Source organism: Onthophagus taurus, chromosome 8 (genome assembly GCF_036711975.1).
Source record: "Onthophagus taurus isolate NC chromosome 8, IU_Otau_3.0, whole genome shotgun sequence".
Classification (NCBI taxonomy): domain Eukaryota; kingdom Metazoa; phylum Arthropoda; class Insecta; order Coleoptera; family Scarabaeidae; genus Onthophagus; species Onthophagus taurus.
The window spans coordinates 18376719-18401927 of record NC_091973.1 but is presented as its reverse complement, the minus strand read 5'-3'; the positions used below and the strand labels follow the sequence as shown (position 1 = coordinate 18401927).

The 25209-nt window shown below is 33.1% G+C and overlaps 1 protein-coding gene and 1 long non-coding RNA gene across 2 annotated transcripts; both read right to left on the bottom strand.

Annotated features, from left to right (window-relative positions):
• Window positions 1-303: 303 nt before the first annotated feature.
• LOC111413465 (uncharacterized) lies at window positions 304-14436 on the bottom strand. The gene is made up of 4 exons (XR_011641445.1): window positions 14211-14436; window positions 14107-14158; window positions 478-1392; window positions 304-399 (listed from the first exon to the last, which is right to left on the bottom strand). It is a non-coding gene; the product is annotated as an uncharacterized lncRNA (long non-coding RNA).
• Window positions 14437-21939: 7503 nt separating this feature from the next.
• Window positions 21940-24520, bottom strand: LOC111419581 (toll-like receptor 2 type-2). The gene has a single exon (XM_071199080.1). It carries the CDS (start codon window positions 24463-24465, stop codon window positions 22006-22008), a length of 2460 nt encoding a protein of 819 aa, XP_071055181.1. The 5' UTR covers window positions 24466-24520; the 3' UTR covers window positions 21940-22005.
• Between the last annotated feature and the right edge of the window lie 689 nt (window positions 24521-25209).

Genomic DNA, 25209 nt, shown 5'->3' with positions numbered 1-25209 from the left:
ATCACCCTGAATCAACTCTTTGAAATGCCTCAATTGAGTTCAATTTGCTACCAATTAATACCCTTGATACACTCATAACGTATACTAAATTTGGCTTTTCTAGCTTAATGCATTACGAAGATATTGAACTTTTTAAAAATTTAAGAGCCAACTTTGAAGGCTTATAACTCCTTAGGTGTACAAGTTAGTATAGAGGTAAGTTACGTTAAATCATCTTAATTTATTGTTCTCTACATGTCCCTGCTCTGTGTCGGTTCTTATGTGAATCATCCTGTATATATATACAGGGTGATTCACATATATATATATATATATATATATATTTGTTGTATATATAACAGTAATATTTCTTAACTAAGGACTCGATAAGAGTTGGAAGATTGCTAGCTGAAACACGTTCTGTGAAAGAAAAAATTGATCACTAAAATCGCAATCTTAGTTTCGGCCAAAACTCATCAAAGAATTTAAAACACTCACCTTTTATCTCGTTTTCATTATAAATTGGTTTTAATTAGGGAGGTAGGCTTATTACTTTTATATGCTTAGATTGGCTGTATATGTTAACAACCGGTAAAATGTCTTTGTATTTTTTGCTGTGTTTTATTGTAACTCGTACGTTGCATTGCGGTGGAATTTGTATCGTGAACGGCTCTAGTATATTTATTACTTTTCGGATAATTCCTTTACTTTCACGTAGTACGGTAACAACCGGTGAAATTGGTTTCTGATATACATTAGGATGTGTCATAAGTTTTGCTTTGCATTGCTGTGGAGGTATTATCACGATCGGTTCAATACACCCATTTGTAATATTTTCGATCATTTCTGTTGAGTAATTGATTGAAGTAGACAATGATGCCTGCGTCACTTCTACAGAATCAGCTACATCTTCAAGTTCAGCTATATTTCTATATGTTTTTAAACTCTCCAAAAGGTCATCTATAGCTTTGATATCAGCAGATGTCATTAGATTCTTTATTTCTACATACTTTTCCGATTCTGTAGATATCCTTGGTTGTTTCTTTTGCGGTAAATCATCAGTAAAGTCTAAACTCGATTTGTCGACATTTTCAGTAAAATTATCTACAACCTTTTCTTGGCATACTAAAGATTTGCGTTTACGTTTAATATAATGAACTTCTTCTGTCGATATTCTGCTTACAATTTTATTTAAATCAGGTTCTTGTTTATGTTGGCGTGATCTGGTACTTAGCATAGATTCATTCTTTTTATTTACAGCTTTAATATAAGATAATATGCTCAATTTAAGCGAATCAAAATTTTCGCTTTGATTTTTGTTTAAAGAAGACGAAAATAAGTTATTCGATTTTTTCATACTATCTTCTTGATTGCAAGCACTAACAATGACATGAGACATTATGTTGTTATAAACTGTAAATCGAAGGAAAATTAAAAATTACAGAGTGATATAGAATGAATAAAATCTGTAAGAATTATATTTGTTATTCATCAATTAGTAGAAAACACGACGACAATAAATAAATTCACACCACAAAAACATGAAACGCCAAGGGTCTAACGTTTAGTTGAATAGGTGGATCCATAATTTTAACTAGTGGGACGAATAAATAAAATCCAAAAGAAATGTTTTACAACTGGTTTTATTTTAAATATTAAATCAACCTGACATGTTTCGGTCACTATTGGACCATCATCGGAGGTCTACAAGCAATAACGAAAACATTAAAGATGTACAAAACAATAAATTATAATTTTTGAGGTTATGTAATTAACAAATTAAAATAGTTCCTATAAGTCATTATGAAAATACTTACATCGTTAAATATAAAAGTAATATACGAGGAAATTTAACGTGAAAAAATGTTGCTGCTAGCAGAAATGTTTGTACATTTTTAAAATACCATGAAGAAAATGCAGGAACCACGTTAAAACACATAGGTTAAGTTGTCACGTAGGAGAGGTGCGCATGTGCAGAGGACAACCCGGAATGGTGGGAGTGAGGAGGAAAACAAATTTAAATCCACAATAATGAATTAAATTGTGAAGAGAAGTGATATCAAAATGAGGAGAAAAATGAGGGAAAATATTAGGATAGGGGAGGAAAAGGATTGACTGTCAAGGATCTCAATCAGCGCAAAACCAGTTACACAATCATTAACTGGAATTCTCTTCTGTTGAGGAATAGGGATAGGGGAGAAGGGTGTGGATAGGGAAGTGCAGGTAAAGGTTGTATAACTGGAGTTGCACTGAATGAGTTCCTTGACAATCACACCTTTTCTTTCTTATCCTATATTAATTCTCCCAGTCTCTTATCCTCAATTCTGATATCACACCTATTCACATACCCTTACCCTCACCCTCTAACGTTTAGGTTTGACAGCACTGCAAGTCCCACGTAAGCAGCAAAGTAAATAAATGACATTAAGGAGCCGAGATACACAGTTCTTCTTTAGAGAAAAGTTGTAGGAAATTTCCACACTATAAACGGAAATTAATGTTTTTGCAATAGAATATGGTAAAAAAATAGTTACATTTACACCCTATATTTAAAAAATCATAACTACGATGAATATGGACAATAAGAAATTATTTATGGCACATTAAATCTTCATAAAATTTGTTTTAAAATGTTTTTTTATTTCATGGTGATATCTAAATTCATTCTTGGGTACGGTTTTTCTTCACCTTCACCGGCCAAGATAGATTTACCAAGTTGTACTATAATTCAATAAATGCCCTCCACAAAGCCGAGTACGCCCGAACAAAGTGTCATCTCCCGCTTCCGAGGGAAAAACAGAAGGCACATTCTTTCATAAGTTCGAAATCAAAAAAAAAACATAGGTAATTTTATCTTTGTAATTGGAGAAGTCAATGTTTGAAATGAGATTTTGACAAATTAACCAACTTGTTCCGTGCGTTTTTATTATTTAATTCCGAATAAAAAAAAATGTTTTGTTGCTTAACCTATATTTTTGTGTAATACCAAATTATCTGATAATGGTGATATTACCGCAATAACTCAATAATTTATACAGTCGGAAGCATACTAGATCAAAGACTAACATGGAGCATCCACATCAATAGAATTTTTGTTGTTTTTATTAATTTATTCCCCAGCTCAACACCTACATGTTAAGTGCATAGGTTATATAACAATATGCACATAGGTTTATAATAGATTACTAGATAATTCTGGGAGACTTAATAAATATTAATAATATTTGGAGAGAGAGGAGAGAATAGGACCGCGAGAAGATAGAGGAAATAAAGATGACCAAAAAGAAAGAGGTAAAACAGATGTGTGACAGAATAAAGGAGGAGAAGAGAGGATTTCAGACCAGGACAGAGATGAGTAAGAACAAGGACGGGAAGCTTACCGGAGATGGAAGGAGAGACGACATTGGCTGACCTTCATATTAACAAGACAAAGGAAGATCACAGATCGTCTTCGACGAATTCTGTCAAATAGTTCATTTTGCTTTTTCTCAAATTTATATTGATACAGTTGTATTTGCTATAAGCAATTCAATATTGCAGTTTTTTATTTTTGTACTTTGAGTGGCACATGTCTACAGGAAGTACTGTTTGAAAACGTGGCATCATCGTCGACGTCAGGGACGTCAGCGCAGGCGATGGCTAGACGACGTGAAGATTGACCTGAGAAAGCTGGGAGTGAGGGGATGGAAGCACCGAGCACTCTGCAGGGAGGGCTGGAGAGGAGTGGTGAGGGAGGCCGAGGTTCTACAGGAACTGTAGTGCCAATGGATAAAGTAAGGTAAGGGTATGATAGATTACAGATATGAGGTTGAAATCTCAATTGTCAGTCCATTCAGGGTTACGCTGAAATGAGTATTAATTTATCTAAAAGGGAAGACCTTTGCTTCATATTTGGTGGTATTTAATTTGAGTTATCATTTTGTGAGCCAATTTAAGGTAGTATCAGGTAAGTAGTGTCATTAATAAGTCTTCTGCTAAAATTGAAAACTATAAATCTATCAGAATATTTACAGTATTATTAGTAAATATTCTGATAGATTTATAGTTTTCAATTTTAGCAGAAGCCCAGGGAACCAAAACTTATGGAAAGCTTCTGCTAAGTCGAGGAATAGGGCGACAGAATAATCTTCGAACCCTACCCACTCTCTATACAGTGTGTTTGATTTTAAACAACAGATACTCGACTACTATTGGAGATATGACAAAATGTTATAGAAGGAAAGTTACTCTATACTTACATTACATTACATAGATTACATATCGGGTAGGCGGATCAACCAACCTTGCACTGCGACCCTAAGGATCTATTGTACCCTGATAGATATCGTTATCAAATTTCACCGTGCAGTTCAACGCTCTTAACGAACATTAATACCTTGCTCGGTGAAAGGTCATTCAGATCCTTTGGGGAGGTAAACTGCGACCCAAAAATCGAGAATCTGATACGGTAGTAGCAGCAGAACAGTGGCATAAAACATGCTCAATGAATAAACTTTATATACAGCCTGTTTCAGAGTAAGCGCCTTATTTTTTTTTAGCCACAGTATAGGTGCTACTTTCAAAATATTTGGCAGTTATATGTTTTAGGACATTCTCTACACGATGGTGATACCAGATTTTCAATTGGACGAATTATTTCAAAATGGCGACATTCAACTTTTTTTTAAATGGAATGCCATAATTTTTTTTTTATTGTTGAGATCCTAAAAACATTCTTTTTACGATAGTATTTCGTTTTTCTTAAAAATTCATGTCTTTCCCCATCAAAAAGCAAACTAACATTTTAATCTAGTAGCTCGTGAATGTTTTACACTAGATGTTATTTTTGTCCAAATATCAAGTAGCGGTAGACACAAAAGAACAGTTAAACTTTAATCTAGTAGTCAAGCGTCAATCAATGCTATCAATCTATTGACTCCATTGAACGACATTTCAATTTATGTATTGAAAAAGAAGGAAAACATTTCTAGCATTTTTTGTAAATACCTAATTTTTATTTCATGTACATTTTTAATTTTGAGTTTCGAAAAGTAGATGTTTATTACAAAATAACGTTTAATTGTTTCTTTTGTTTGTTTATTTGTTTCTACTAATTACTATTCTATTACAATGTTAGTTTGCTTTTTAATGGGAAAAGAAATGAATTTTTAAGAAAAACAAAATGCTATCGTAAGAAGAATGTTTTTAGGATCTCAATAATAAAAAAAAATTATGGCATTCCATTTAAAAAGAAAAAGTTGAAAGTCGCCATTTTGAAATAATTCGTCCAATTGAAAATCTGGTATCACCATCGTGTAGAGAATGTCTTAAAACATATTACTGCCAAATATTTTGAAAGTAGTACCCATAGTGTGGCCAAAAAAATAAGGCGTTTACTGTGAAACAGGCTGTATAAACTCTATGAATAAAGTTTGCAATATAGTATATCATTTATAATACAACCATTAATTAATTATAGAAGTGGAGGTAGTAGTCAAAGAGAATTGCTAAACGGTTAGTAATATTGATTTTTTCCAAAATTTTATTCCAATTATTATATGCTTTTAACATTTCAGGCAACTGGATTCATCTGAAAGTGGAACATCTAGCGGAACAAGAAAAAAGCTATTAGAAAATGGTACACAGCAGTTAATTGCGAACCTGGTTTTCAGCGAATTTTATTGAATACTATTAGTAAGCAACAAGAATCAAAAGGCTTTAAAAACATATGTTCTTTAATGTTTGTTGAAATAGCAATTGAAGATGATGACCGTGAACCAGCATCAGAGGCATTAGTTTTTATGGCAGTTAGCTTCACACAAAAATGGAAATTACCCATAGGCTACTTTTTTATAAAATCCTTAAACGAACAAGAAAAAGCTAACCTTGTTAAAGAAGCTTTAATAAGATTAAATAAAGTAGGCGTCCTAGTTTAATCAATTACTTGTGATGGACAAGTACTAACTTTGTAATGTTTAAGGAGTTAGGGTGTGGCTGGTCAGATTTACAAAATATTAAACTATATTTTAGTCATCCCACAAGAAAATAAAACGTTTACGCTCTATTGATGCAGCACATATGCTAAAATTACTAAGAAACCATTTCTTAACTTTAAATGTTATAATGGACGGCAGAAATGGTAAGATGGGATTATATTGTAAAGCTACAAAAATTGCAAGAAGGATTGAAAATATCCGCAAAATTGAAAAAAAAAACCATATAAACTGGGAAAATAAAAAAATGAAGGTAAACAATATGCAGTAGAATTTAGAAAATGTTTTTTAACTAATTTTTGAAAATGTTTGTAGGTTAGTTTGGCTGCACAAGTGTTTAGCAACAGTGTTGCTAGAGCTTTGGAATTTTTAAAAAACTGTTTGATGTTGGATTATTTTAATGATAGTCAAGCAACTATCAACTGACATATTAAATTCTATTAACCCATTTGCTAAAAATTTTAAATCACTCCTTTGACAAGGAAACGAATTTTATTGGAGGCCATATTTGTTATGTACTAAAGATGAACTATTGTTATTAAGAGATAGCTCAGGAAAATATTTACACACGTCGAGAAAAAAACTCCCACAATTAGTATTCTCATAACAATAACTTCAATTATTGCCATATATGATGAATTTGTAAAAACAAATAACATTCATTACCTGCTGACATACAACTGTAGTCAAGATCATTTGGAATTGTTTTTCTGTTGTATAAGGTGCGCTGAGTAACTATGTGTACTAGCTTAATATTGCTTTTTGTGTTTTTGGTAGGACAAGAAATGGGTGGAATAATAATTCTTCCAGTCAAGAATTTTATTATTCCTTCAAAAAACTATTACTACATGGCAATATTCCAAACTTAGAAAGAGGAAATGCAAAGGTACTAGACACAACAGTGATATTAAGCATTCCATCATCCCTCGCTAAATACAACATCATAACATGTAATACCAATCGATATAAGGAAATCGATATTAATTTATTGCAAGAACATGATTATATGTTACCAACGCAAGTACCTATAACTATGTATGCAGAAAATGTTGAAAATTTAGCCAAATTGTACAATGAGAAAATGTTAGGTAAAATGTTGGTATACCATAGACAAAGAAAAGAATATAGATTGCGCTTGTTCCTGCGCGTGCGCGTATAAAACTTAAGAGTTTTGGTCGCGGCCATTTTTATCCAATGTGACTGCAACAGGAATATATTAGCATATTACCGTCTTTCTCTATTTAACAAAGCAGCTGAAGCAGATCCGTAATTCATACTATTTTAACACTTAGAGATTGAAAGTATTTTCGTTCTAGGATTATTTTGTAAAGAAAGATTAGTTTTGGTAAGCAATAGCAGTCAAAGTATTAAATAAGATATGAAAATAATAAAAATGCCTTTTATTTCCCTACATTGTCAAAATTTATTTTATTTTTATTAAAAAAAAAAAGGATAAAAACACGAATAACAAAAAATAGCATAAAAACGTTTCGTAAGACTTAAAGCACTCATTCCTTAAAAAACTCATGGCTTAGCCACTCGTTTTTCAACTTGAATCGTGCATTTCAAGCGTGTCTTACGAAACTAGTTTTTTAATATACTATTTTGTAATTCGAGACGGTAACGAAAGCTCTAACAGTACTCAAACGAGTGCTGTAATGAGACTCCTTACAGCATCCGATGCTGTAATGAGATTTTAGTAACATTTTATGGAACCAGTTAAAGTTGTTGACATTGGGTCATTAATTTTTCTAGTTGTCAATGTGACAATTTCTGTCTATGGATGTTTAAACACGTTCTTAGCATCGAATACAAGGTCCACAATGATGAGGACATTGAACACTGAGCAATTTCTCTTATTTTGGGAGGTGTACATGAAACATTTTTTTCAGGTGAATACATTTTATGTCTTGACAGTTTCTACTTGTCAATTCAAATTTCTATTTTCAAGTGTTACAGTGTTACCAACTGCTGCATACCTATTTCCCTACATTGTAAAAATTTATTTTATTTTTGTTAAAAAAAAGGATAAAACCACGAATTACAAAAAATAGCATAAAAAACACGTTTCGTAAGACTTAAAGCACTCATTCCTTAAAAAACTCATGGCTTAGCCTCTCGTTTTTCAACTTGAATCGTGCATTTCAAGCGTGCCTTACGAAACTAGTTTTTTAATACACTATTACATTTTACAAAGAAAAAACCTTATTCTTTTCAGGTAATTTTTTTCTCACTTTATGCAATGCTTTTATTTTAATATTTTATTCCATTATGGGGTTAGGCCACTGTAGAATTTTCGAAAAATCGTTTTTTTGGGTTTTAATGGTCCCCTATGACCTAAAAAATGACGTCCCAAAAAATTATGGCCGGGAAAAGTTTCTAAGTACTCGGTTTTTGAATTATAGTTCAAGACCGCCTGGTCGTCTATCAGAGTTAGTAAGTAAAAGACTTTCTTTGTTAATTTTACCTGGAATTTTGTTGGTCTAACTCAGAAAACCAATTAAGATAGTTAATAACAAACAAGTATTATGTTCCGAGAAACATACCCTAGAAATTATACCTGCTTATAACGATACTGTTCCGACGTCGTATCATTTTTTCATTCTTGTACTTGTCAGTGCAGTGTAGTGTTCTTGTGTTTACGAAAATCTGTAATCATGAATAAGTCTGGAAGTAACCGAGAAAAAAAGGGAAAGCGCGGTGGTCCCAGTTTTTCTAATAAGCGAAAAATAAGTGACAGGCGACCTTGGTTGAATGGAATTGTGGAAGAGCCCTTGCATACTAAAAACACCAGTACATCTGCTAAGAAGTTGAAGCTTAGTGAAGGTTTGCGTGATGTAAATGTTGATAATACATTTGGATATCGAATACTAAACTTGCTATCTGTCCTATCTGCTATTTCTGATAAAGTTGTAAAGTGTAAAACGTGCAAATCGAATGTGAAATTTGCTGAAAGTGGTATCCGTGGCCTAGGATTTAAAGTTGTTATCATTTGCGATAATTGTGATGAAATCACCATTCCGAGTTGTTCGTATATAAATAACTGGATATGAAATAAATCGGAGAGTAATTTTTGCTATGCGATTATTGGGAGTGGGTTTGCATGGATTACAGAAGTTTTGTGCTTTTATGGATCTACCACGACCTATATTTCATTCTTTTTACGATAGAATAGTTAAAATGAATGAGAACCATAGTGAAGATGTTTGCCAGAATAGCATGAAAACGCTGCACAAGCAGAAAAATCTGAAAATATTATAAATAAACAAGGGACAGGACTAACTGTATCCGGCGACAGCTCCTGGAGGAAACGTGGGTTTTCTTCATTGTTCGGGATTGTGACACTTCTTGGGTGGTATACCGGAAAAATTGTGGATAAATGTGTCAAATCAAAATACTGTAAACAATGCGAATACTGGTCCAAAAAATTGACACAGACGACTACGCAGAATGGTTTCAAACTCATGATAAAGAATGTCAAGCAAATCATATAGGATCCGCTGGCAAAATGAAAGTGGATGCAGTTATTGAAATATTCCAGCGTTCTGAAGCATTGCATCAGGCGAAATATGGGAACTATATAGGGGATGGAGGTTCTAAAACATTCAAAGGAATTATCAATGGTCAACCATATGAAGATATCATAGTTACATAAAAGGAATGCATTAATCACGTTCAAAAGCGAATGGCGAGTCGTCTTCGAAACACAAAAAAATCTGTCAAAGGTCTGGGAGGTAAAGGAAAATTAACTGGAAAACTTATCGATGAGTTATCCATATACTATGGATTTGCTATTGGCCGAAATACAGAGTCAGCAGAAAAAATGAAAAATGAGATATGGGCAACTCTATATCATAAAATATCGAAGGATAAAAATCCACAACACAAAATACTAACGAGAGTTTCAATGCAACCGTCTGGAATTTGGCCCCAAAATCAGTATCTAGTGGGGCACATGTACTCAATATGGCATGTAACATAGCTGTATGTGTATATAATGATGGCTTATCTGGCATTATGAGAATCATGGAAAGCTTACACATTGTAATTGGATCAAACTGCTACAATTTTTGCATGGAAACCGACGAACGACGAATAGAATCGGCAGAACGATCGCAAGCTTCCAGAGTAAAAACAGCTTGACAGTCCATCAAATTGGCGAGAAAGGAAAAACACGAACAGGATCAACATTTAGAAGGCCAGTTATATGGTCCAGGTATCAAGTACAAAATAGTAACAAGTACAAAAAATTACTACTTAATTTAATTTTTAAATAAGGCGGCAAATCGCTGAGCAGTATACTAACGACAAAGATGGCGGAGACACTGTGAAGGTTTCGAAAATTAGAGACACGAACATCAAACGAACCGTCGTTACTGTCGTTTTATACCGAGAAATACTTATCCCCAGTATATCTTCCGAATGTTGAACCGGCCCTTAATCAGGTAGTTGACTACATACTTGTAGATGAAGATCTTCTAAAATCTGAGTAAGCAGCAGAGCTCGGATACTTTTTGAGTATCCGATACTCTGTATCCGAATACTTTTCAAATTTTGTATCCAGTATCCGTGACTAAATCTAAAAGTATCCGGTATCCGCATTTTTTTTTCGGTGTTCGGATGAGTGCGGGAAGTTAGCCCACAATCTTTTAATTTTTAAATTTTTCATTGTTGTTCTAGAGTTGTTCTACATTGTTCCAAAGCGGCAAATAGAAAAAATAAAAACTCGGCGAGAAAAACCGAAAAAACGGGTTTTTTGACAGCCCCCCATTTTTGGAAAAATAAAATTTTCTTTGTTGTTCTGAGTTGTTCTAGTTATTGTTCTAGAAAATCAAAATTATGGGATACATCATTACGAAGTTATAACTGAAAATAGGTTTGGCTGCCAAAATGTCTAGTTGATTGCTGTGACCATAGTTTTTCTATTTTCAATTCCATATTACAAATATATACTTATTATACCTAAAGCAATCTGGAACAGCTATTATTTTCACTAGAACAACTCTATAAAGGACACTTTACTGTTTGAAAAAGTTGTTGGAAGTTTGTCAGTAATTCTTGCATCAGTGGTTTTAAATTACACAATAAGGATTCAAACTCATAGAACAAACTAAAATAACTCCAACTTTGCTGATTCAAATTGTTCTAGATGTGTTTTACGTTTAAACTAGGGAAAAAAGGTTTTTCTGGTTACACGGACATTAATTTTATAAAATCATATGTTCTTAAAAATACAGCAAAATGCAGACCTAACAAAAAAAATAATAAATCAACAAATGAACAATCCAACTATTCGATCAGCAAACAAAAATACACTTTGTATTATACATTATGTATTAAAAACTAAATATCTCTGTGTCCCACCCACACAGAAATATATTTATATATACTATATATATATTTATATATCCTGCTCAAAAAAACTTAAGGGAACACTTTTGGAAATCTGTAATTTTTTAAATAATAATTCTAGACAAATCAAATTTGGTTTACTTCAACGGCATATATTTAACTAAAGAAAATTACAAAAACAATGTTACAACTCTTGGTTACTTCTAAGTTACACATAAAAATGTAAATTAATAACGCAAAACAAAGTGGAAAAATGTCAAGTATGCTTTGAATCCGCGAATGAAAGCCTACTAAAGATGACAAATGAATTCAGTTGTCAATTTTCGTTGATTAGAAGCGTCATGAGGCATCTTAGTGAAGTGCAAGTTGCTCGTGCTGTCGCCCTTATTCAGCATGGCCACTATTCGACATGTTAGCAGGGATCTTCGAGTTTCCCCTTCTGTTATTCAGCGTTTATGGAATCGGTTTCGGAAGACTGGCCAACATGTTAGAAGAGCTGGACAAGGTCGAAATCGAAAAACTACTCAAAATCAAGACCGATTTTTTGTCTTTTCCTGTCTACGTACGCGTGCTGCCACAGCACGAGACCTCCTAAACGACCTAAGACTAGCACATGGAATAGAAATTTCTGATCAAACTGTTAGAAACAGATTAAAAGAAGCGAATTTGAAACCTAGAAGACATGTCCGCGAACCACGCCTCACGCAGCATCACAAAGCAGCGCGAATGAGGTTTGCTCTGGATCATAGAGATTGGCAACTTCGTCACTGGATGCCTGTACTGTTTACAGACGAGTCCATATTTCGTTTAACTCGTTGCGACGGTCGAGTACGTGTATATAGACGTACTGGTGAACGCTACGCAGCCGCTACTATACAGGAAGTGGATACATTTGGTCGGGGATCTGTTATGGTTTGGGCTGGAATCAGTATAGACAACAGAACTGATCTTGTTGTTGTTCCTGGTAGACTAAATGTCATGAATTACATCGAAAACATCTTGGAGGACCATGTGGTGCCTGCTTCATATGGGGTCGATCAAAATTTAATCCTATTGCAGGACAGTGCAAAGCCACATATACTGCCGGTATCACCAGAAATTTTTTGCAAGAACGTGGAATTCAGTTCATAGAATGGCCGGCGTTAAGTCTTGAACTGAATCCTATTGAACACATGTGGGATCAGCTTGACCGACGTGTTCGCACAGCGACCTAATCCACCACTAACCATACAGGAACTGTCACAAGCCCTGAGGAATGGGAAAGCATACCTCAAGAATCTCTTCGCAGACTAGTGCGAAGCATGCCACGCAGGTGTGAGGAAGTGATTCGTGCTGGTGGAGAGCATACACGGTATTAAACCTCACCAATCCACAGAAAACCCGACTGTCATCGATACTATGAGAGTCGTTTCCAATTTGTTTTGCTTTATTAATTTACATTTTTAAGTGTAACTTAGAACTAACTAAGAGCTGTAACATTGTTTTAGACACCTAGAACAATTTGAATAGGCAAGGTTTGGGTTATTTTAGATCGTTATATGTTTTTTAATTGTTATTATGTAATTTAAAACTGCTGACGCAAGAATTACTGACTGAAACATCCAAAAACTTTAATTGTCAAAGAGTAAAGTGTCCTATATAGAGTTGTTCTAGTGAAAATAATAGCTGTTCCAGATTGCTTTAGGTATAATAAGTATATATTTGTAATATGGAATTGAAAATAGAAAAACTATGGTCACAGCAATCAACTAGACATTTTGGTAGCCAAACCTATTTTTAGTTATAACTTCGTAATGCTGTATCCCATCATTTTGATTTTCTAGAACAACAACTAGATCTAGAACAACCCAGAACAACTAAGAAAATCAAATTTTTCCAAAAATAGGGAGCTAGTCAAAAAACCCGGTTTTCGGTTTTTCTCGCCGAGTTTTCATTTTTTTTTTCTATTTGCTGCTTTGGAACAATGTAGAACAACTCTAGAACAATCTAGAACATCAATAAAAAATGTAGAAATGAAAAAATGGGGGGCTAACTTCTCGCACTCTGTTCGGATACCTTTTAATTATACAACAAAATAGTGCGATATTTTCTTTTATCCTGTTAAGTCAAATTATCTCAAATTATCTTTTCCCGGAATATAAGAAATGGTTAGGAAAATTTTCTTTTAGGATCTGAAGCAAGAGGTGACCAGGAATACGATTCCGTTAAAATTAGATCGATTAGTCACCCGAACAGGCCAAAATTTGCGATTGTTTCAAGAAAAATGGTTTTCCCGGAATGTAAGCAATGGTTAGGAAAATTTTCTTTTCGAATGTGAAGCAAGAGGCCACCAGGAATACGATGCCGTTGAAATTAGATCGATTAAATACACCGATCACGCATTTTCTTCAGTTTAAAATCTATGGCTGTAATCTATGGCCAACTTCACACGCGTAAATATATCATTTTCGGAATATGTATATATTGCAACATATCTATTGAAAAAACCTGTAGAATTGGAGGATTGGCGCTTCTGACATCATAGGCACCGTCGGGAGAACCCTCGTGTTAACATGTTCATGCACGTTAAAGGTTTCCTTTTTGGTTCTATTAACTGCTTACTAAGCAGTTTCAAAATAAGTATGAAAGGACCGTAAAATCATATTAAAATTAAATTTAAATTTATAATTTCTAGCGACACGACCTGCAATTCCGTTCCTCGAATAAAATCAATCCTTTTTTAAAAATGACTTTCTTTGAAACCAAAATAAAAATTAGTTTGTTAATTAATTATGGATAATAAAAAAAATAAATAAAAACTTACCTTTATACAACAGCAAAGTTAGAAGATGTCCCTGAAAGTAAGGTTAAATTTTCTATAAAAATTCATACATTAAATTAGACTAAGATTTTAAGTAGTGTACTCACAATCACTATAGATTGATGGATTGAGTATAAAAGTTAGATCTATTCTTGGTATTCTTATCACATCACAGTATAAAATGGCGAGATGTTATGGGGATATTTATGATTTTATTTATATATTATTTTATGGAGAGTGGAGAGTATATTTGTCCACGACGTAGAACACAATGTTTTTCTACTCGGCCAATCCACTACTTGTTGGTTATGGAAGGGAGTGACGCGACACGTCATGCAGGTCGTGAATCAATTTAGTAGTGAAACTGATTAATACGTATCACAAGAAGATGAATAATACTATAATTTTGTTGAAATAAACATTTTGATGTTTAAACTTTTTAATTTTTTATACTTAAATTGTTTTTCTATATTCTGTAAATATTTCGAATTATCATAGGCACGCATCTCAGACCGGCGTGACGTCACACAAGAGAGTGGGGATACCGGTCAAATTAAGAAAGAATAGCCAATTGAATATACTTACGTAGTTTAGTAACCATAATAAGTTTGCCACAATAAAAGAGCATTCAATTGTTTTTATTTCATAAAACAAATGAGTAAATGAATAACGCTTGAATTTTTTAAAGTAGCAATGTACCCTTTCGTTAGGCTCATTTGATAGAGATTTTTTTTTCTTTTCGATGACGTAAAATCTTTGTACCCTTATATCAGAAATTTGTTAAAAAAATTTAAAAATTGTTTATTAAGTTAATTTCTCCAATAACATTAATCTAGATATCCGAAATCGTCAAGTACCTCGAATTATTACCGTAAATTAAATCTACATACAAAATAAAACAAAGAACGAAAAATTACTGTACGTCTCTTATTAACCCTCCAGTTGACGGGTGGTTTAAAAATCACACTGTTCGACGGGCTGGGTCGCTCAGAACTAAAGTTTGATGCTTATTCCTCCCACTATAACACAATAAAATATTAAATTTATTGTATTCTACTGTTAGTCTCTCTTATTTTGTACTCCTGAAAGTAAAAATAGCCCAAAAAGATATTATTTATTAGAGTAAATGTTACATTTAACGTAGTTTACACAAAAAGTGTAAATAAAAAAAATTTTAAAACAATATAAGAAAAATTTTTTCCTAAACGCAAACTAAAATCTTCAATAAACACAAAAAAAAATGAATTTTTATATATATACAGTCTATGCATAAAATGTAGATGGTCAAACATCTTAAACAAAATTCTCTGCGCAGTCGGTGCAGCATGGATTTGAATGCTCCAAACAGATGCAAGTACCACAAAACATGTAAGAATATTTCGATTTTCGGTCGTTGCAGTATTTACACCTTTGTCGACCAGTCGAAACCGTTCGAGATTCTTGTGAAGTTGGGAGTCCTGATAGTTGAATCGCAGGTCCTCTTACGTTCCGCGTTAGGTTAAGTTTATTAGCTCGTATTTTCATATTTTCTAAAACTAATTTCTTGCCCAGCTGCTCCAAAAACAGTCGCCTGCTTTTTGAAAGTTCGCCATCAGGATTATTACTTTTATTTATTATGAATGCGTTGACGAATCATATCTTATGTCCTTCGCCTCATGCAAAGAACCCAGAAGAAAAACGATTTTATTCTTCTGTCGAATTACAAAAGTTTTTCTGAAATCCTTTGCTTTTTCACCAAAAACCAATTACTACCAAAACCAATCCGTAAGTTCGCTCCCTTCCTAGATCGAGATGGGTTGCTCAGGGTGAGTGGCCGGTTACATAGTGCGGATGCACCATTTCATCAAAAACATCAAGTGTTACTACCAAAAGTGTAGCGTTTAACTCATCTTATAAATTGAAGAAAGTCACCGTGAATTTTTGCATCCTGGACTTCGTACGTTATCAGCAATATTGGCGCAACAGTAGTGGATTTTGTCTCCACAAAGTGCCATTTACCACGTCTTATCAAGATTTATCCAATGCTTCCGTGTCAAACCCAGATCATATGCATCATTTAGGGCTGACTTTCCAAAGTTAGAGTAGACTTCGCTGGTCCAATTTTCACCACCATGACAAGAGCTCGAGGATCTCGGTCTGTAAAATGCTATATATGCGTTTTTGTTTGTGCAACTACTAAAGCCATTCACATAGGTTTCAGACTTATCTACAGCTGCATTCATTGCTGCCCTCCGATGGTTTCTTTTCCGTCGAGGACACTGTTCCAAGTTGTTCTCCGATCAGGGAACTAACTTTATTGATGCTAGCCACAAACTTCGAGAACTGGCAGATGTTACTGAAACTATCTTGGGTATCCATTGGAAATTTAATCCACCAGGTGGACCCCATTTTAACGGATTGACTGAGGCCGGAGTTAAGTTTATTAAAACACCTTATTTATTTATTTATTGAAACAAACAGGCTACCCTAATTACATGTTTCAACCAGCTTAATAGTAGAACAACTAAGATCTATAGAACAATATCTACCAAAATCAGGCCGCAATATAAAATAGTGATTAACAACCAACACTTAATCAGTTGAGCGCCATAAAACACTTAGTTCTGAACTCCCTGTAAAATACAGAGAATATTGGTAATGAGTTTCTTGCTGATACTTTATTATATAATGTTACCATTTTATTTAATGGTGAGTTTCTTCTCAGTTCTGTAGAGAAACGCTTTATATTAAACAGAGCCCTAGGATGACCAGAATATGTAGGGACATACAAACCAACGCCTCTCAAAATTGATGGTGCATCTACTTTATTGTTTAGTATCTTATACAGATAACCAGGACTTATCACACCAATCAAATGATCGACAATTTGGTCATATCACAATATCTCCGAGCCAATTCATAAGACTGAAAACCAATAAATCTATTGTATTGTTTGTAGAAAATATATTTAATAAATTAGTTTTGTACTGTCTCAATGATATTCGAATGATAGGCTGTTCCAGGGTCCCATACCACAACAGCATATTCCAGTTTTGATCTAATTAATAAATTGTATAGGTACCTATATGGTGTCAATATTGAAAAAGGAGTGACAGTTTCTTATAATAAATCCTAATAACCTTAGAGCTGATGCAGTTGTAGCTTTTACGTGCTCGTCAAAGTTAAACCTTTGTGTATATATTACTCCTAAATCTTTTTTCTGTACAATGTTTTTCAGTTTATTGTTATTGATATAATACTCAAACAATCGGTACTTTCTTTAAAGTGAAAGTAATTTTTTCACATTTTTCCGCATTAACCCCTTCCCTACCAGAATTAAATTTTATAAAACGTCATTTATCATCCAGCGGTACTTTTAAGTCTCACTTAAATTCTAATAATCACGTTAGCTTTGATTAGCTGAACGTATCTATATTTTGCGAGACTTTTAAATACCGCTGGTAGACAAAGGGTTAAGGTGGAGCATATTCTTGTTGCACCAAATTATTGGTCTTCTAAGATCAGATTGTAGGCACACACAATCATTTTCATCACGTATATTTCGAAACAGTTTTAGGTCCTCAGCAAACCGTAGGCATTCAGATTCCTTTACAATGGACGGCATGTCATTAATAAACAATAAAGAGTAAAGGCCCTAGACTACTCCCTTGCGGAACACCACAGTTTATTTAAAATTTTTGTAACTCGCTATGTTTATAACTAACGTAGATATGTCTGTTTTCCAAATAAGATCCAAAAAAATTTAATGTTTGTTTAGATAAACCATACAATACTAACTTGTCTAAAAGTACATCATGATTCACTTTATCGAACGCTTTAGTGAAGTCAGTGTAGCCAATTCAGAACTAACATATTCATTTAAGATAATTAAGTTTGTTTGTACAGATCTATTAGGGATAAATCCATGCTGGTTAACATGCAATGCCTCTTTGATGTGATTGAATATTCTATTATATATAATGCTTTCGAAGACTTTTGCAAAACAGGATATTATTGAAATTGGTCTATAATTGGTGATTTTACTTACAGAACCAGACTTGTGTATAGGTACAACCTTTGCCCACTTGTAATGTAAAGGAAACGTACAGGTGGAAATTGCTAGGTTAAAGATAATAGAGAGAGGCAACAAAAAAAACTTTTTGCAACCTTTTACGATGTAAGGGGGTATATTATCCGGTCCTTGTGCCTTTTTTGGCATTAACTTTCTTATTGCTTCCAATATTTCATTGTTCGAAATGGGATTAAATGTAAATATGTTCAACGAGCTTCTTTGAAGGGATTCATCATATTTATTAAGCATATAAGAAGAAACATTATCAAAAACAGAACTGAAATATTCACCAAATGCCATACTTATATTTTCTGCAGAAGAAAGTGTTGAACCATGTTGTTGAAAACACGTTGCTTCATTTAAGTTTCTTTTTTTGTTAGAAATGAAATTCCAAAAAGAATTTGGCTCATTCTTAATATTTTGTTCCACCTTAGCCGTGTAGCTGTTGTATGCTATGCCATACAAGAGTGATTCTAGAACAAATACTTATGATGAGATGTCAACAGTCCTATCACAGATCGAAGCTATCTTGAACTCCAGGCCATTGTGTCCTTTGTCGAGCGATCCAAATGACTTATTACCATTAACCCCCGCACATTTTTTACTTTTAGATTCTCTTGGTGCACAGATTCCAGATCCAAATATTATTGATCGTTTATTGAACCGTTATGATCGGTGGAATTTACTGTAGCGAATGGTTCAGGATTTCTGGGGATGTTGGCGAAATGAATATCTGTACATTCTTCAACAACGCCAGAAATGGAATACGGATATTCCTTCAATTCAAATCGCAGAATTAGTTGTTATACGTAACGAATTAAAGCCTCCATTGCAATGGACTACTGGACGTGTTGTGGAAGTACACCCTGGTAAAGACGGTCGCCTTCGAGTGGTAACCGTCAAAATTCAGAATGGAAAATTAACGCGCCCAGTCAACAACATCTGCATTTTGCCCTTAACCTAAAATTGTAAAAGCTTTAATTGTTTGTTTTACCTTATTTATTGTAATTACTTGTAATCAATGTTATAATTTCTCTTATTTCACTTCACTAGTTGTTAAAAATACACCTAATGGAAATGTTTGTGTAACGTAAACATTCGTTTCTATGCGCACGATGCGCACCCCCAAATTGTCTCCCGCGCATCTTTAAATGGGAGCGCATACGAGAGAGAGACAATTATTATTGTAACCGCCAAACATTATAAATTCATATAAATGTATTGTGTAATCATAAATTTGTTAGTGATAATAAAACCAGGTAAAACAATTCCATTTTCCTTTATTTTTTATCGAACTTTGAACCACGCCTCACAATAGGGCCGTTAAGTATTTTTTTTTAATTGGCTTATTCGAAAGTTCGGCAGTTATATAAAGGAGTGTTAAATGGGGCTGTTACTCCTGAAGCACATAAAAATTTCTGTCAGTACCTAAAGACAGAAATTGAAAGATCAAAAAAGGCTTCGTATACTAACTATATTGAAAATACGTCAAATAAAGCTAAAGCTACGTGGACAACCATTAATGCACTCAGGGGATGCAAAAAATCAAATAATTATTTTGATCTAAACGTATTTCGGCCAGTGTATGAAAATGATATAGATATACTTAATGCTGCTAATACATATTTTATAAATAGTGTACAAATTTCTAATACGGTTCCCTTAAGAATAAGAAACTTACAAATATCTAAAACTTTCGCATTATATTTAAGTGATGCAATAGAAGTTCAAAAAACAATACAATCTTTAAATGATACAAAAGCGGTAGGCTTTGATGAGATTCCGGTGGCCTTATTGAAGTTCTCTTCTGATGCTCTCTCTGAACCCTTTAGTAATGTTATCAATTTGTCCTTTTCTATGGGCGTTTTTCCAGCAAGCCTTAAAAAAATAGTAATTAAACCATTGTATAAGAAAGGAGATCGATCAGTTTTTTCAAACTATCGTCCTGTTGCGTTGATATCAAATATTGCAAAAATATTTGAAAAAATTGCATTGAGAAGAATAATGGATTTTGTAATTAAAAATTCGACTGTGTGAATCATGAAATCCTTCTGAATAAAATGGAAAAAATGGGTTTCCGCGGCGTTGTCCTTGATTGGTTAAAATCCTATTTACACCGCAGAAGCCAGTGTGTTATGTCATACAGCGATTCGGGAGGAGAAGTTAGGTCTGAGTGGAAAGAAGTATTTCAGGGAGTACCTCAGGGGTCAGTCTTGGGACCTTTCTTGTTTCTTCTGTACATTAATGATTTGCCTGATGTACTTGATAGTTTACTGGTATTATTTGCGGATGATTCAACTTCTGTTGTGTCTAGAAAAAGTGAAAAAGCGGTCTTTGAGAGAATTTAACAAAACTAAACGAATGGTTGTTAGGAAATAATCTACAGCTCAATATAGCAAAATCAACTTTTATGATTTTTGCAAATAAAACACCTGAGATGGAAATAACGTTTGGAGGACCATTACTCACCTATAAACAGGAGGTGACGTTCCTCGGTTTAAAGATGGACTGCCGCCTTTCCTGGAGTCAACACATTGGTTGACAACTAGTTTATCCAGAACATGTTTTGCGCTTCGAACAGTGTCACGATGTGTAGGTGAGAGAGTCGCTTTAAGTGTTTATTATGCGTGTGTTGAATCGCGTTTGAGATACGGAGTTATTTGCTGGGGAAATGCAGTAACTTCGGAACGTGTTTTCATCCTTCAGAAGAAGTGTGTACGAGCGGTTTTCGGTCTGGGTCCGCGTGACTCATGTAGAGCTCTTTTCGCAGGACAAAATATTCTCACGTTCCCATGTTTGTTTATTCTAGAATGTGCACTTTTGTTATAACTAATTACCATGAATTTTTCTCAAAATATGAATTATCTCATCAACATCAAACGAGAGGCACTGAACGATTATTTTTACTACCACCGAAGACTAATTATTCTAAAATACAGAAAAGTGTTTTATATTTTTGTATAAAACTGCACAATTACTTACGTGATGATTGGAAAGCGCTACCATCACAAGTATTTAAAAAAAAATTGAAAGAATTCTTAATCGCGAAAGCTTTTTACAGGGTAGATGATTTTTTTCTCGAAAATATTTCAACCCACTAAGAAATATGTTTATTAACATCTTTTATTTTTATTTTGTACTAGATTTTTTTGTATTTGAATTTGTAAATTTATTGGTATTATAATTAATTAATTAGTTATTTACTTAATTGTAAAGGTTTTTTGTTTTTTTGACTGTTTTCTATGCATGTAAGCATTATAGAAATAAAGGAATTTATTTATTTATTATTTATAAAGTTTTTTAAAATTGATTGACCCTATATTTTTTAATTTTTGATTCTGAATCTTAGTTTTTCCAAAAAAAAACTAATGAAACTACAGGGCGCGAACTCCAAAATACGTCAATCAGATTTGAGCGTACGATTGGAGCGTATAAAAATCAATAAAATTCCTGGAGAGAGACAATGCTATGAATCTTATGCGCTAGAAGAAAACGGCAGCGAGCGTAACGTCTGTGATTTCTTTCTTCTTACTTAAAACGTCATCTAGAGTCGGGGTGGGGAATTTTAAACTTTTACATTAATTATTGCAAAAATTAAACAATTTTCGAACGTGAAAACGTTACTAATCCGTCTAATTTAATTTAGATTATCGATTTTTTGAAAGACGGTCTTTCTAATGGATTGACCTTAACGGCCCTATTGTTCCGGCGCTTTGCCGCGTGCACACACTGTATACATAGGTATAAGAATAGATACAAGAAATATAATTAAAAACAGCAAATAATACATAATAAATTTTTGTTTTTATTAACAAAAGTTATTACAAATTATCATATTAATTCATTTCTTTTTAGTTATTTAATCGCGGTCTTAAAGCATTCCTCAATTTCTCCCAAAACAGATTTTGTTTATTTTCCTCAGGTTCCCATTGCAAAAGAATTCTAGTCTTCATAAGATATTTCATCATCGGACTTATGCTACAACCCGAAATACTCCCTAATTGGATCATAACCAACGAATCATTCACACATTCTCCACGCTCATTTTCAAGAAATAACCTATGATTTTCAGCAATTGCAGCCTCCCAAGCACACCATTCCGAGTTAATATAAGAATTGCTGATTACGAGCAAGGTTTTTCTGCTTCTTGCAGCCCATTTCAAAACTGATTCAGACACATTCGTTTCAATCTCAAAATCTCTACCGTATACGCTTAATTTAAGAAATGGGTCATAACTTTCCAACATATTTACTAATCTTATAACAAAATTTCTGTCCTCATTGCTATAAGAAACTATTGCGTCGTATATATAATTAATGCGACGTTCGATGAAATCGCGTTTTTTATTTAATTGGTTTCTTCGTAATGTAGATAGTTTTAATAAAAAAATCCAATAACGAATGTGTGATCGATAGTTGTAAGAAACAAATGAAATTGTGAGGAGAAGAAATCCACATATTAATAAAGGCGCTGTGTGTCTCAAAATTTTTATGATCCTTTCTCTGCTGCACCGTTCCAAATTACTCCGGTAATATTCGACAATTGTATTGTCAGTTTCTGGTGATATACAAAAGGAATTTGTTTGATTTAAAAGGCTTAATATGTGATTGATTCTTTCATCTGTTAAGGAGTGGATTGGTTGGATTAATTGATCGCATTCGCAATGAAATGGATTATTTGAAACGTCAACTACTTTCAAATCAGCAATATCTTGTAACATAGCTTTCGTTAAATGTGTGAATGGATTTCGGGAAATTATTAAATTCTCCACCGCGGTGTTAATAAATAACCGTTCTTGCCAAGGTTTTAATCGATTATTAGCTAAATCTAAGACTTTCATTTTGCTCATTGAAATCATTAAATCTTGGGGTATTTCAACAAGAAAATTATTTCGGAGATTTAAAGTTTGTAAAGATACCAAATTTTCAAAGATGTCGTTGCTGGGAAAAAATTTAATTTTACACTTTTCCAGGGATAAATATTTTAATTTAATTAATCCGGTAAAGGTATTTTTAACCCAAGATATTTGTGGGAAATCGTTGTCGCCTAAATCCAAATATTCCAAGCTTCTTAATTCTTTAAAAGAATTATTTGATATTAACAAGATGTTTGTTTGGAAAAGATTTAATTTTTTCAGGTTTGGGAGTCCGTGTAAAGTGCGATTATAAATTCTTATAATGTTGTTATAACTTAAATCAAGAATTTTCAATGAAGCCATGTTATCAAATTTGAAGGTAAAACAAGACGATTCTGGTTTTGTGTTTCTAGAAATGTCCAACACCTCTAACGTTCGTATTGACACCCCCAGCGGTATTCCAACCATTTTATTTTCTTTTAAATATAATTGTTTTAAATTAGGAAAATTAATTAAAGCATTTTCTTTAATATCAGTAATCTTAGATTCTTCTAAAATTAAGGTGTTAATGTTAAGCATTTTAGGAAACGTATCCTGCTCGATTATATCAAATTGATTCTCGTTTAAAATTAGCTCGGTTATCGTCGTATTTCCTATTACATTGAAAAGTTGATGAGGTACTCGTGTTTTATTACCCCACAATTTTAATTTTAACGACATCAACGGTATCTTATTTTTCTTAATTTTTTGTAAAATCTCAATCACGTTTGGTTCCTCCACCAAAGTATCGCTAACACTTAAATTCCTTAAACCTTTTAAATTAATAAACGCATCCGGGTGTATATAATTAATTTGGGAACCATCAAAAAAAATATTTCTCACTTTGCTTCCGGATAAATAAGCGAAATCATCTTCTTCAACTCTTGAGCAGTGTAGTTCCGTTAAAATAATCGTCGTTAACATCGGCATAAACGAAACTTTTAAAGCCGTTGAAAAATCTTTGATTTCATTAAATCCATTGTTAGATAATTGTAACGATACTAAACTATATAGCCCTCTAAAAACATCTTCATTCAAACTCATTAATTGTGGGTTAAAAGAAATCGATAAAGTTGCTAGTTTATATAATTTTTTAAAAGTTCCAGGTTGAATCGTTTTTAACGCTATGTTATTTTCAATGTGTAATTTGGTTATGTGTGCTAAATTTTCAAAATCTCCTGGTAAGAAATCCCTAATTCCGGATCCGCTTATTTTAAAGCATTTAACCGATGTTTGAAAGTATTTCGGAAAATTTTGGCAGCGGAAATTGTAACATATCGCGTACGAACCTACATATTCTCTACATTTACATTGATCACGATAAAAATTTTTTTGTTTCATTAAGCCTTCATCTGAACCGCACGATGCACCCAAATGAATTAACAATGGAAAAATTAATGTTGTTAGAAACAGCATATTTTATCTGAAACAAAAATAATTATTTTTATTGAAACGTTAATGGTGAAATAATTAACTAATAATTTTATACACTTTATATTGCCGGTGATGTAAACTGATTTCAATAAAAAAATAAATATACTTTGTTATCACTGTATTAGATATTAGTATTGGATAAGGAATTTGTAATACATTCTTTATGCAATGCTAATAGACAACTCAGATTTTTTAATTGTGATAACACTTTATGTATTTCTTAATTGATTCATTCAATTATATACACCGGGTGAGGTATTTAAATTGAGACAATCGAATAACTCGTAAACTCTTAATTTTATCGAAAAAAGTTTCAGATAAAACTTTCATCAGATAACTTCTCCGGTTATATATATTATTCTGTATTGTGTTCATTCCCTTTTAGAAGCGCCCTAAATGTCTTTCAATTGTTAAGTAAGTTTTTCAAATGAATACATATATATTTTTGAATAATACGCATAATAAAAATCAAGGTGCAACCAGGGAATACGGGGAACAACACAATTAATTAATTTAATTAATAAGCACGTTGGTAATTATCTGTTAATTATATTCATTAGTTACGTTTTATTACTTAAGCATGGCAAGACATACGATTACAGATCGATAGATAATAGCATAGTTAAGAAAAAAATATATGTATCAATGTAAAAAACTTACTTAAGAAATAAAAGACTAGAAGCTTCTAAAATGCAATTTAACCATACAGAATATTTTCGCCTTTCA

Coding starts and splice junctions, on each gene's coding strand:
- LOC111419581 (XM_071199080.1), bottom strand. CDS start 24,465: ATGCTGTTTCTAACAACATTAATTTTTCCATTGTTAATTCATTTGGGT.